This window comes from Hermetia illucens, chromosome 4 (assembly GCF_905115235.1).
Source record: "Hermetia illucens chromosome 4, iHerIll2.2.curated.20191125, whole genome shotgun sequence".
Classification (NCBI taxonomy): Eukaryota; Metazoa; Arthropoda; class Insecta; order Diptera; family Stratiomyidae; genus Hermetia; species Hermetia illucens.
The window spans coordinates 61,016,524-61,030,976 of record NC_051852.1 but is presented as its reverse complement, the minus strand read 5'-3'; the positions used below and the strand labels follow the sequence as shown (position 1 = coordinate 61,030,976).

General features: G+C 35.0%; 1 protein-coding gene across 3 annotated transcripts in view; it reads left to right on the top strand.

Moving 5' to 3' along the window:
* Positions 1-14,453, top strand: part of LOC119654526 (serine/threonine-protein kinase SIK2-like) — a 175,575-nt gene that overhangs the window by 115,131 nt on the left and 45,991 nt on the right. For all 3 annotated transcript variants that reach the window (XM_038059967.1, XM_038059966.1, XM_038059970.1), the window contains exon 3: positions 11,779-11,895. In XM_038059967.1, coding sequence (XP_037915895.1) covers positions 11,779-11,895 — 117 coding nt within the window. The remainder of the gene's footprint in view (positions 1-11,778; positions 11,896-14,453) is intronic.

The following is a 14,453-nucleotide window of genomic DNA, read 5'->3' as shown; positions in this document are numbered from 1 at the left end:
ACTTTATTTATTGGAGATATCGGAACCGGATATATTTTGAGGGCTAGATTTCGTAGAGATGCACCACTGTGATTTTTTCAGATTTTTCGGTTGGATAGGCTTTGAGAACGAGACCTGTTACACTTTTTATTAGTCATATTTTGAGCCCTCACTCCCCTATGTTTCACCCAACATCAAATATTGAACTAGTTTCGAAAAGTACTAATTGAGCCCTTTCATTTGGTACCCCACATGGCTACATTCTGTGAAAAAAACATTTGCACCCTCCATTCACATGTATGGAGCCTCCCTTAAACTTAACACAAGATGACGCCACTTACTGCATGTAAAGGGAACACCAGATTACATACTCTCACCAATTTTCGTGACAATCGGTCTAGCCGTTTCCAAATAAATCGGGTGTGACAGACAGACAGACGGACAGACAGACACCGCCTCGATTCTAATAAGGTTTTGTTTCATACAAATACAATACAATACAATTTCATACAATTCTGAACAAACTTGGAAGTGTGCTAAGGAATGCTCTCCAAAAAAGTCGCAATACATTGGCGACCTCATAACTACTTCAACTTGAATCAACGGACCAAGACCATCGCAAGAAAAGCAGCCTATAATAAATGTTGTTAGGACGAAAATTTCACACAAAATTGATATCAGCCTGCTTCCATCCCCATGCTTCTTTATGGGTACTTGGTACTTGGGATCGTTGCAAACTCCACCTTGATAGCGAACATATTCATGATTCCATCAGTACCAAACAGATTAAACTTACTTTCGTTGCTACACAAAGCGGGATCTTAATCAGCGACTGATCAATCTTTATGAGTTTTGGCAAATTTGTTATCTATCTTTCATATTTTTCTTTCAAAATTCAAGGTTTTTTTATGGCTGTCATCCCATTAGTCCATTTTTACTAAAAGTTATTACAATTAGGCCATATTAGTAAAAATCAATTGTTTCACAATCGCAAAAGACGCTGAGCAGCTAGTGTGGATATTTGAATATTGGAAAATTCAGCAACTTCTTTCGAACATTCTACTATTTTTGTGCAGATTGTCTCGCACAGCGTTAAACAAGGATCTGCGCAGTGACTTCGTTAACTTATTTAGGCATCCGCCTCCTTTTGAACGATCTACCGTACCCCTTTCCTTCCGTTTTGTATGAACTCTCCATAGCGCAAAACAAAAATTTAAATACATTAAAAAATAAAAATTTTACAAGCATTTGATTCTCTTCACAGAGAAGTTTCAAAGTTTTGACCACTACTGTATATATGATCAGGCGGAATTGTTCAGATTTTTTGAAAAGCAAAACCTTTGTAAATCGGTTTATTGCCTGTCTGTCTACTATACATACTTTTCTCCAAAAGGGTTACACCGATTCAAACAAAACGGGAACATATGGGAACTATGAAATCCAGTGAGTGACATACATTTTTCTGAAGTTTACTGAGGGGAACCCTATAATTATAAAGGGGAGATGTAATATTTTTTTTCCTTCGCCCCTGTGGGATATTAAATAGAAAGGCTCAATTTGTACTTTCACAAACAGATTTTAGTTTTGACGTGAATTGCAAATTGGTGGAGTTACGGTTCAAAATGTGGGGACTGATTTTCGAAAACTGCCCAACTCAAAAATCTGAAAAAATCGGATAGCTGATATGAAATCCGGTATTTGCTTAAGTAAACTTATCCTAGAATGCCATAAAACCTATCCTAGAATACCATAAAACTGCCAACTTTTTGGACGGAAAACCCTTACCCATAAATTAATCCTATGCAGTAGCATAGAGGATGGTATCGCGCATAATACTGAAAAGTGAAATTCCTGCGATTAGTATCAAAGTTACAGCGCCTTAAGACTGAATTTCGCGGCAATTTACTGTACCTCAAGCCATGGCAATAAGATGCTCACATCGTAATTAACGAGAATAATTGACATGTGAGTGCAATACTACTACTACTATATAGGGGATATATGAAGAAGTTACTTTCCGCAGTACTTTTTAAGGTTTTGTGTGAAACAAAACGCTACTAAAATCGGTTCAATATCTGTCTGTCCGTCTGTCACATGAGATTTACTTCGAAATGGCTAAACCTATCATCATGAGGGGGGAGAATATATAACCTAAAGTTTTTTTTGCGTGTGGGGTATCAAATCATCATTAATCCTGTTGAAATCAACAAAGTTATAGTACATCAAAATTAGTACTTTTCATGAGAGAAATACCCATTAGTGTACTCTCGTTACTAATTGGAGACACAATCCTTAATCACAAATCAATACACTGCATTATCAACTGCTGAAAGCACTTTCCTATGTGAGAATTGGCTTGGTATGTAAGATCCGCGGTCTTCTTAACCGCTTATTCTGATGAGGGCCATATGGTACTTTGATGGGAGCCCCATATTGAATTTTTAATTGCATTTTTTGCTTTTTGCTCAATTGTAAATTTATAAGCCGAACGTGCTCTTTCTACCCGTGAACGATTGGAAAGCTGATCCCAATAAGATTATCAAATATTCAAACCACCGAGGATTAGTTTGGTGGACAGTGGATATTGGGTTGGTGGATTTTATGAGATCACAATTGACACGAAATTTGGTGAGTACATGTAGTCTGTGAATCCCATTACATACGGCAAGTGACGTAATTTTCTGTTGAGTTGAAGAAGTCTCCATACTTGTGTAAGGAGGGTGTACATTTTTTTTCACAGAATATGGTCATGTGGGGGTATCAAATGAAAATCAAATGAAAGGGCTCAATTAGTACTTTTTCAAATTGATATTTTTGATGCCGGCTGAAACATACGGAGTAGGGGCTCAAATTATGTGCCCAGAAAGTGTAACAGGTCCCATTCTCAGAGCTTATCCAACCGAAAAAATTAAAAAAAAAAATCAAGATTGTAGCTTTTTTTTTCTTAAATTTAAAGCAAGTCGGCGCTTCTGGTATGAAATGATTTGTGTATTTCAAATGTACGTTGTTAGTAAGCCTTAGTGTATATGAATTTAATTTGCTAGACAATTCAATTTAATGTGATCCTGTTAGGATGCTACCCAATATCATGTCTTATCATGTGCTGTGTATTTTTGCAAAGTACCATTCTAGGATAAATTTAGGGAGAGGTTCTCAGTATTGATATTGACGCTTTGATTTTATATAAGGCATTTTTACGATTTTTTCTCAGATTTTTCGGTTTAGTATTTTCTTGGAATGAATTTTGTCTCATTTCAAGTTTGTGGTTTTTAGCGTTTCACTCCCCTACTTTACTAGCGATGTGAAATCTGATGTTGTTTTATGAAGTTCTGATTAAGATCTCTCAATGATATTTGTTTGTATTGGGATCCCTCCCTTAAACCGCCCACAAAAGATGCCTTCACTATATGCGTGGAATTTCACATTCTGCAAATGCCTACCAAATTGCAATTCAGTAAGTTTCACTGTAGTAGTCGTTTCAGAGAAAAGTACATGGGGCAGATAAAATGATCAGTTTAATAAGTTTTAGTTTTTACCCAAAACCTTGAAAAGATTAAAACGGCAGTGACGAAAATGATTTGTTTGAAGTACCTTGTGATTTTTAAATAGAAAATTTGGGCAGAATGGCATATATTCCAGATTTTTTTTTTTAAATCTGCACAACAACTGGCATTTAAAGTTACCCAAAGGTATAATAAAACTTATTATTTTGAAAATAATTTGATAACCCCTGTGGCGAATTTTGTGGGATTTCCCCTGTAGAAATATGGTTGTCCATTTTGCGTATGAGTTGCTCAGGTGTTAAACCAACCAAAAGTGGTCAAACAAACTTGCAGTAAAATGACAAAAATTTCTGAGCAAATTAAAGCAAATTAAAAAAATCGTTAAAAATTATTTTGGTTGACGCTGAAAGTCGCGCTAAACCTAAAAAACTAAATAGATAAGTATAGAATGTTTGCAATTTTAGCAGTAATCCTTCTAAAACATGTTCCGGTGGAAAAGAAAACGTTTTCTAAAGTTATTGCGCAAAATCTATCAATACTATTTTTCGTCAAATCATTTAATAATATTATTACTTACCACCTACTACCACACAACGCTTAACGATAGTGATACGTTTTATTTGCTAGATGATAATAATATCGGCCTTTGATAAAAAAGATAATAAAACTTTTATTTTTAAAGTTCTGTATGGTTATCATTTAGGGAATAAACCAGCAGTAGGTAATAAAAAAATAAAACGAAGCGAATAAAAAATAATCACTACATATTATTAACTATTTTGAACCAGAAAGCATATAAGCATATTAGAAATGATAGGTACCTAATGTGTAGGTGTCACTCAATCAATCAATCGTCCTATTTCTTCTTTACCACTCATTAATTCAAAATCAAGTACGTCATTTTCACCGAGTTCATCAGACTCTTCTGCTACTTTTTGTTCTTCGAAGTCCTTCGTTTTTCCAATTTCAGCAATTGCTACTCCTGTACATATATCCTCCAAGGTGGTTTAGTGGAATGGAGAATAAAACCTTATTAAAGTTGGTTCACTGTCGTCTGTCACAAGCACTTTTTTCAAAAATAGTTACCTCTATTAACACGAAATTTGGTGGAGAAGCTGAAATTGGGAAACTCGAGGCTTTAAAATTCCTTTAATCTATTCAAATATAGTTAATAATAGTATATTACTATATTTGGCAAATCTTCCATAACCCCTCTTAAGAACCTTTAAATTTAGCAGTAATATAGGCCATAGTATGCAGCATAATACTAGAAACTTTGGTGGAAATCCTTCCTTGCCAAAGGTACAATGGATCAAAGTTGCTTTTTGCGGCTAAAATGATTGTACCTTTTAAAATGTTAGGATCATATTGAAGTGAATAATCTAACGTGTTTAACGTAATGGTCTATGAGCTATGTACAAATGGAATCATTGTGACCTAAATATTCTTACAAAAAAATAAGAAAAAAACTTTCATATCTGAAGCGTCGAACTTCCGGTTTTCAACTTATTTGCTATTGTTTTTTTCTATTATTGTTGTATGCTGAATTAGATAATTGTAAATGCTTCTACTTCGATGGCTGGCTATTATGTGGGTTGGAGCCAAATTTGGAGTAGTTTAACTTTTTCCAATTATTGACCATCAATTGGTATCCAGTTCTTGGGAGTGGAATTAGCTTGTTCGGTTTGTTAGTGAGAGATTACTTGATTTAGTTTTTTGTTAAAATTCAGGACCAAATTAATTAAGCATGCTGTTATACTTGATTAATTGCAGGTATTACGTCACGCTTGTTTTCACATGTAGGCATTTCATTTTTATTGTTGGCACATCTCGCTTCTTAACGTTATTTGCTGCATTCGACCTGATATATACTGACATGTAGCACCAATCGTTGACAAGTCTTTTAAGCTACGTCAGAAAATTCTATTTCTGGGCTCCAGTATTCATAATTAGAAATAAAAATAGATTTTCAAATTTATTCACCCTAGATTTACCTTTAGAAATCCTCGTGGACTGCAACATCGATAACGCGCGGCATTATAAACTCATTTGATATTCTATTCAGATACGCTTAAATCTTTTTTCTTCAAATATTTCATATGTGTTAATTCAAACAAGTTTGTCAATTTCGATGTCAAAAAAGCATGCGTCTACGTCAAAACTTTCTTCTGCAGACTAAGTGACGCAGTATCTCGTTAAAGTAAAAATTACAAAAATAGCATTCCATTGCCTTTAAAACTTGACTTGTTTTTTATTAGTTTAATCATTTCAATAGCTATATTTAGAGACTAATATATCTTTCTCTGTGACACTTGAATCCAGTTCGATAGCGTCATATAAAGTTTAGTCACTTGAAATAAATTAAGAAGATACGGAACCGTAACCGTGTTCCAGACGGGTGAGGGCTTTCGTTTTATTACAGTTTCAGTTGATACTTTTCAGATGTAGTTTTTTCTTACATATTGATTATCGCACCATCGTTTCTGCCTGCGCAAGTGCTTTTGCGTCAGCATTTCATACGTAAGACCAAAGAATCCCACATCATGAACCCTCTTTTCACAGTACGTAAGTGTATCAAGCAAAAGATTATGGGGATCATTGTCTGGGACTCATTGTTTTGTTTTGGTTGTTGACTAGATCATAGGTAGTACATGTACGAGAATAAGGCCGGGAATACTGTATATTGCGTCAGCGACTTTCACGAAGTCTTATAATGAACATTATCATTTCTAGGTGGATGGTCATGCTGCGTTAAATTGAACTTGATAGATCTTTCCCTGTGCTTCCGTAAGAGATGTATTTGTCATCTCATGTGTGCGTCATTTTACGACATTCGTTTGCCTCTATCTACTCTAAAGTTTGTGACCAAGAATGCTAATATAATCATTTGGATGATTAAATTTAATTGATGCTAGTTAGTAGCTTTTTCCACGCTTCTGGTCAGAATCGCAGGGAAGGTAAGATGGATTGAACGAAATCCGTTTGTTGTTATCATTCATAAACTATCTAGAGTATGACTTGTTTATTTGATATAAAAAGATTGTGTAGATTCCGCAAATTCATTTATTACATTGATTATTAAAAATTTTTCGAAAATGTACATTACTTTTAAAACGAAAAACAAACTCATTATTCCGGTAATTCACCACAATTTCCCGTTGTATTCTGCTAAGAAAAATGTACTTAATAATAGGTAATTATATTTGAATGACGTCAAAAAATGGCAACATAGATATTTGTTAGTCAGCGAATAGCACGTCAGAGTTCAACGTATTCAGTGCGTGGTACGGATACGGATAAATGTATGTCCGCAAGATGTCCAAAGTATGCACTAGAAAGTTGCTGGTGTCTTAACAATGCAATATATCATTAGTAAGCATGCAAGCGTGGAGTGATTTTGTTAGAAATCTTCTTCCTTGAGAAAGAAACAACAATTGAATTTTGCGACAAAACTTTGTGAAGTCATACAAAACAAGGTTTCGTGAGCTTTAAAAATAGTTGACGGGAAAGAAAACTCGGAAAAAAAGCAAAGTGATATACGATTGTTATGATGATGCTTTAGAGGAAATGAGCAAAATTAGAGCAAAATTATTTTGCAGTAAAAATAGATTAGATGTTATGCAAACATATAAGAAATATTGAGCTGATCATGTCTGAGATTCGTGATAAGCTCGGGGATTTGCGTTTGACGTTGTGATTTATATATTTATTTAAGCTTTAGATACACTGATCAATATATTGATGAAAATTGTTATTATCCAGACAATGTACTGTGATAATTATGGTAGTGTATAGCAATCGAGACTGATTACTGTCCGATTTTAATGAGAAATTGTAGAAAGTAGCAGTTGTCACGAAATACATTTACAAAGCTGTCTTTAATTATGATGTTCCTAGATCAAGTGAAGTAAGTTCCTTGAAATGCGATTAAACTGTGATTTTAAATTGGTTGGCGCGGTGTTTACCGTTTTACATTCTCAAATTGCTTCAAACACTCTATTTATATATTGTAACAAAGCAGGCCTATTCTCTGAGCTTTTTCGTACGTTAGAGACAACGAATAAAACGTGGATAGAATTATATTCCACTAAACTTTGGTTAACCTTCTGTTCGTTAACTGTATAGTCTTAACTTAATTCAAAACCTCCGGAAACAGTTGTTCTCAGTTTACTGTTGGAAAGAAGTCCAGCGCAGCGATCTCACTCTTTTGTACAGTTTAGATCCTTGCTGTAATTTATGTTGGATAGGTTCGAGTTAATAATGACACCATCGTACTCGTTGATAAGCCACTGTGAGGATGAGAGAAGTGTGGATTTTTAAGGACAAGTTTCTTATGTGGGAAGCTTTATTGTATTTATTGTTATTTTTAGCCAATTTTCATTTAGTGAAGTAGCAGCAGACTTCGTCAAAATATGAATTCAAACGAGCCCAGCCACGTAGTATATTCCTTGTGGTGGGATAAACGATGAGGTCACAAGAATATATGGATGGTATTGCATCTGGGAAAATGATTTTCGAGATATCATAACAATAAGTGAGAAGATGGTTACGGAGAACATAAATTTGATGGCTGGGGGGCTGGCTGCCCCTCAATATCATCGTGTTTTGTTCTTATTAATCCTTAGTTCAATTTGTTTGTTTGTGCCACATCAAAGGCATCTTTGTACTGTTGGGAAGCGGGGTTGACTCATGTTGATTGATTGCGCTATTTCGCTTGGCTCATAGATCTGATCTGGATGGAGTCGCGAGGCTTTCAAATCATTATAGAAACATCGACATCGGTTGTTAGGAAGCAAAGAGTCAAAACGTTGAAATGAGTCAGGATATATACTTAGAAACTAACAAAACCGAAAAATCTGAAAAAAATGTAAAAGATGTCTCAAAATACATACCGATCTTCGTTCAAATAAAAAAGTAATATTATATTACTATATATTCGAAGTTATCCGAGTAATTCAAAATTGAAAATTTTGGTGAAAATTGTACTTTTGGCAAAGTTAAACTAAGTCAAGTTTGTCTATTTCGCCTGAATTTGTGCATTAGGGTAAGCACACAGAATGAATATTCTTAATATATTTTTGTTTGCACTAAGATTTACTTTTTGCATTTACTTTACTTTATCTGCAAAACCTTCAACGAAATATTCTCATACTTTCATAACTTTTTACCTCCTACTGCAAAATGATTTGTTCTTTCCTAACTGAAAATAAAGTGGTAACAATTTGACCAAAAAGTTAACTTCGGATAAGAAAGAAGAAAAAGAAAAAATAATCGAAGAAAACTTCAATTCGAACCTTCAGTCATATGGAAATCAAGTTCAGACGGCATTGACAAACTGAATAAATAGCAAGTACTTTTAATTTGATTATTCTGTCGTATCTGGAAACATGACGCAATTACTTGTTACCAGATTATAAAGACTCGGTAAGTATCGTACGTGGCTTGTGCATCATCAATTATTATTGTAAGAAGGCGAATAGACAAGCTTGTCCTCGATTCGCCTTGCTGTTCGTTGATAATCAGCAAATAGCTTTTGTTGGGTTTGCTCTCTAGCCGCGTCCACAACGAATGCTACCAAAGAGTATATTCTTATCAGTAAATATAACAATGACAGACATAAATATAAGAAATGAACAAGTTTTCAAGTAATAACGTGATTTTAGTGTCAATGCGTGTCTTGTTGTCTGAAGGCTCTGGTGTCAAGGCAGCATTGTACTAGCCATGCTGATTACTAAAACATCACGCAGCTGATGGATGAAATATAATATTTGACATGTTTCAGGTTGGAAGCAATGCTGGAATTTTTAAGCCCCATATGAGGCTTCAACTGAACATATGTATAATGCACTGCCGAAACCGAACCCTAAATTTCTGCTGCACTCGGTCGCCTTACTGAACAGCCGCAATATCCTTTTTTGCAAGCCTCCAATGGTGAAAAATTGGAAAATAAACAGGTTTTAATGGCAATCATATAGATGTTTATTTGTATGCACATATATTAAACGGGAGTGGTCGAAGTGTTCTCAATAGAGTGGGGACCATATGACATTTCAATTCTACTGCGCGTAAGACATGTACATTGCATTCTAGTGAGAAGTAATTTTCTCTGTATTCAAATTTGAAGTAATGTGAATTGAAGTAAGAATTAATAGCTACACTTATGTATTATTATATGTTCTTTCAGGTTCCAGCTTTACCAGAAAAAATGATTACTTAGTACCATAAGTTTGTAAGACGATTAACGAGAATAAGATGTGGCGCGTTACATTCGTTTTTTTTCAAAATCACTTGCTACCTCGACCTTGTTTACTCTCCAAATTTTATTTGATTATTTCTTCATGTCCCAGTCAAATCTAGAACGTTATCAACATCTCACATTCGTTTTTTTTTCAAATTACGCTACAAGAAAGATAAAAATGTTTGAGGAGAGATAGCAGAAAGAAACAACCAATTTATCAGACTTTGACTGTGCAAAGATATTAATTGCTACCTCAACAAAACATGTATACGTAAAACTATTCTAGAATTTGTATGTTTTCCGTGGAATAAAAAAAATGGAATTATGACATCTGAGATAGTTCTTGCCCATGTAATATTTAGTTTTTTTAAGGTTTTTTGTAAAACCAAACCGTATTCAAATTGATTCACGCGAGTAAGAGTCAAAATGTTCAGATCTAAAGCGAGACAAAAATCTACAAAAATTTAGGGTGATGTGCATTTTCATTAGGAGACCTCAACATATGTGCCATTCCGATATTTGCTCAAATAAACTTGTATTACCAACTTTTGAAATCAACTGAAAAACCCATATAAGTTAATCCTAGGAGTACTAAATTGCAACAGCATAGATGACAATATCGCGCATAATACTGCCAAGTTTCGTGTAAATCTGGTTGTAAGAATCAAAGTTACAGCAGTTCAAACCTATCAATTGCGCCCAAATTTACTGTCTCTTAAGCCATGGAAACAAGACGCTGACGTCATAATTAACGGGAATAATTGACATTCGAGAGAAATATTAAAGTTCCATTTATGAAGAATCTACTTCTCTCGAGCCCTTTTGAAAGGTTTTGTGTAAAATAAGTCCTTATTTAAATCGATTCGATGTCTGTGTGTCCGTCTGCCTGTCTATCACACCCGATTTACTCGGAAACGACTAAACCAATTGTCATGAAATTTGATGAGAGCATGTGGTCTGTGAATCCCATTAACATAGGGGAGTCGGGGCTCAACATGTATGGCCCATTGTTCTGAGAGATCTATCCAATCATAAAATAATTAACTTTATGTTGAGGTTATACTTACGAAACGTACTTTATAAGAAAATGACACTAAAAGCGCTTAAAGGTGATTGATGCGCTGTCCTGAGAGGATCACAGTAAGCGGGCATAAATGAAATGAATTGCAAGAAAATGCTCATATTATTTGGTTTCCTGCAACCTAAAATTTAATGTTGTGTCATTGATTCCCCGTGAATCACAAGTGTGTTTGGACGCAGTCATCATGTGGATCGAGACCAAATCTCTATCAGACTCTGATCACTTTTGTGTATTAACGGTGATCATCCCTTTTAAATCAGTTTCTTCTATTTCGATTCGAACGTCAAACACAATCAAGTGCTGGAGCTAAAACTTTACTGCAAATTCTGTGAATGTCAGAGTCTCAGAAAAGATTTCCTACTTTCGCCCGGTTTATTTTTATTCTCTCTATGACGTGAACTTGTGTCAACTAAATGAAATATATGTACATATTTTTCAAAAAATGGAATATACCTACGTAACAAACACAACGAAATTTGGAAAAATTACAAACAATTCGTGCGCAAAGAGGTTGGCGGGCAATATATACTTTGTATCTTATATATGAGTACTGAACAATAGCTAATAAAAATATGTTGACTTTTCGTCGTTTTCGATGAATAACGTTTAGCTTTTAACTTTCTACACTTTGTATGAAGTCATTGTCTATATCAGGAGGCAGGAAAATAGCGGACATGTGCTGGGATATTTGCACAGTATGCACAGTATTATTCTTCTCGTGCTTAAAGGAAATGTTTAATTCGGTCTTCCATATAACATTTTCTATTTATATATATATTATTCCGATTTTAGATCATATTTGCATATGAGAGGTAACATTTTTGTTGCGAGAAGTCATTTTTCTGTATTAATAGATTCTCAATTTGTTTATGCAACGACAAATATGGTTTTTGCAATACACACAATAAAAATAAACGAAAAGAAGCAAAATAAACTATTATGAAATATATTAACGTTACTTTATTATTTATTTACAGGTGGCTATAAAAATCATTGATAAATCTCAACTAGACGCTGGAAATCTTAAAAAAGTTTATCGGGAAGTTGATATTATGAAAAGGCTTGATCATCCACACATCATAAAATTATATCAGGTGAGTAGTTGAATAACGTTAAAATATTTCTCGATTTTTCCGTATTAGCATATAAGATAACATGCAGAACAAAACTAAAAATTCAATGGGTAACTTCAATATAAATAACGAAATAGGTTCACTTAAGAACATCTCAGAATGCCACATGTCAATTGTTATCGATGCATGTGATAGAAAGTCAGATTATCTGAAAGCGGTTTTAACTAATTTTTATTACTAAACTATGAATGGGTATGTACGTCTGTCGGTTTTGAAAAGACATTGTTGAGTGCTAGCGCACCAATTGCTTGGTGCCCTTTGGAGATAACCTTGGATTATGCATACTAAACCATAACCGCAAAAGTGACGAAAATTTAGGGACGATTCTATCGTCTACTTTCACGGTTATTTGAAAATTTGCGAGGGTATTATTGCTTACCAACATCGACAAAATCACATATTGTTCTTGTTATTTTTTTACTTACACATGTTGTATGTGACAGCTACAATATCTTGATATTAATGGTCTATTGTATAAAGTTTTTGTAGCAAAGTTATTTGCCCTTTTCGGTCCCCAAATTTGCCGACAGGAAGATCATCTCGACTCGTTTGTCTTGGCCAAACTTGACTCATTCAAATGTTTTTTGGACGAAAGATTGTTGATCTGTTTGCCTTTATAAGCATCGAGCAAATGTTCTTGTAGATAAAGATCTATAAAAGATACTAACTTTGACTACTTGCAGATCCATACTACTGACCCCTGCTATATAATGGGAATTCTTGCTGTAAGCCAAAGTGCAAAGGTTGCGCATTATTGCGTTTTCTAATGATTGTATTGGAAGGAATTTTATGACTAGGTTTCCGACAACATATCCGAAGGAGTGGAGTGTCCTCTACATCTTTCTGATGGGACCATCCAGAATATTTTCATATTCGTTATAATCGTCTGGCGTTGCAGTCTGTTGTTCCTTGTGTTGTTCCCGACTTCATTTAAAGGTGTAGCGAAGATATGTTTAATAAGATTGAATATTAGCAGTTAGACACCTTTGTTTTGCCTTTTTATTTTTAAGATAAATTACTTTGATTGGCTTCTAACTTCCTTATGATGGCTTCGTATGTACGCCCTGTAGATCATATTTGGTTCTCTTCCCCATTACCGATCGAGCTTTCGCAATTCCAAATTGTTTTGATTGCTATCCGGTACGTCTAATTATTTAAGTGAAATTTCCGCAACTATTTGTGATCTATAAAATTGGAAGGATGACGATGTTTCATAACAATGAAGTGATAGTATCGTTCAAAGTGAATAATTGACTGTTCATTTTCCTTCTATTTGTGAAGGAACTATTCCCGCTTTTAGCAAGTTAACAGTGTTGACGTTTAGGGTCTGCTGTAGTCGATCCGAGAGAAGGATTGGCTTCCAACGATTATGATTATGCCATTTTCATATCTTTTAGTAGTTCTACTAAGGTCATCAACTGATGATCAGTATATGATATTATAATATTATAAAGTGTAATCATCATCGGATGTTTAAGAAATTTTGAAAAATTTCGAATGTGGCCTATATTTCCTTTTCCTGTAAGGAAATTATATTTGTTTGTTTAAGACCGAAAGCGCAAATTTGCTACTGTGAAGTTATTGTTGGATAGGGCATTGCATTTCTTTTAGCTGTGACTGTTTGTATTAGATTTATTATTTTTGGCCGGTTTGCGAATCCATAAGCCGCTTGTTCTAGTTTATCTTTACTCCTATAAAGGGATAAACAAAGCGGTAAAACGGTTCCTTGGTGTAACTGGGAACTGCAAAAACTCAGCAAATCAACCAGGCTAGTTCTGAACCGTGCTTGCAAAAGCAATAAGAATGAAGACTGGTTAAACTTCCGGAACTCACAACGTGAATATAACAGGCTCGTTAGGTGTTCGAAACGAGACTTTTTTAGATCGTACTGTGAGGACCTGGAAGACGAAGGAGAGACTTCAAGGCTGTGCAGATTCTTTAAAAGGGATAAGTCGGTCAAGTTGGACTCTCTTAGAAAACCCGATGGTGCTTTCACGAGCTCCAGACTGGAATCAGTATACGCTTTCCTGGAAGTATACCATCCGGGAGAAAGGGTGAGAGAAGTGAGAGTTGGCGGTTGTTGTAACCCCTCCAACACGCAAGTGCTACAAGGTGTACTGCAACACTGCGAAAGCGATTGTTACTTATGAAAAAGTAAGAACTGTCATACTGCCCTTGAACATTGCAGCAATGCTAAAGGAGGGTATGGAGCACCTAGAGCAATTGCTAAAAAAATACTTTTCTAGCAAGTCTTGCTTTGAGCTATGTGCCTGCCTCTTGGCAGAAGGTTAAGGTACTGAAGCCTTAGAAAGATGACTATTCTAATCCAAAGAACTTCAGACAGATCAGTTTGACTTCATTCTTGCTGAAAGGTTTGGAGCATCATATTCGTGAGAACGCACTTAGTTCGCACCCACTTAATGAAAAGCAACTTGCTTACCAGCGTGGAAAGTCCTGTGAGTCTGCTCCTCATTCTTTGGTTTCAAACTGGGTGATTGAAGGGCAGGCGCATCGTAATC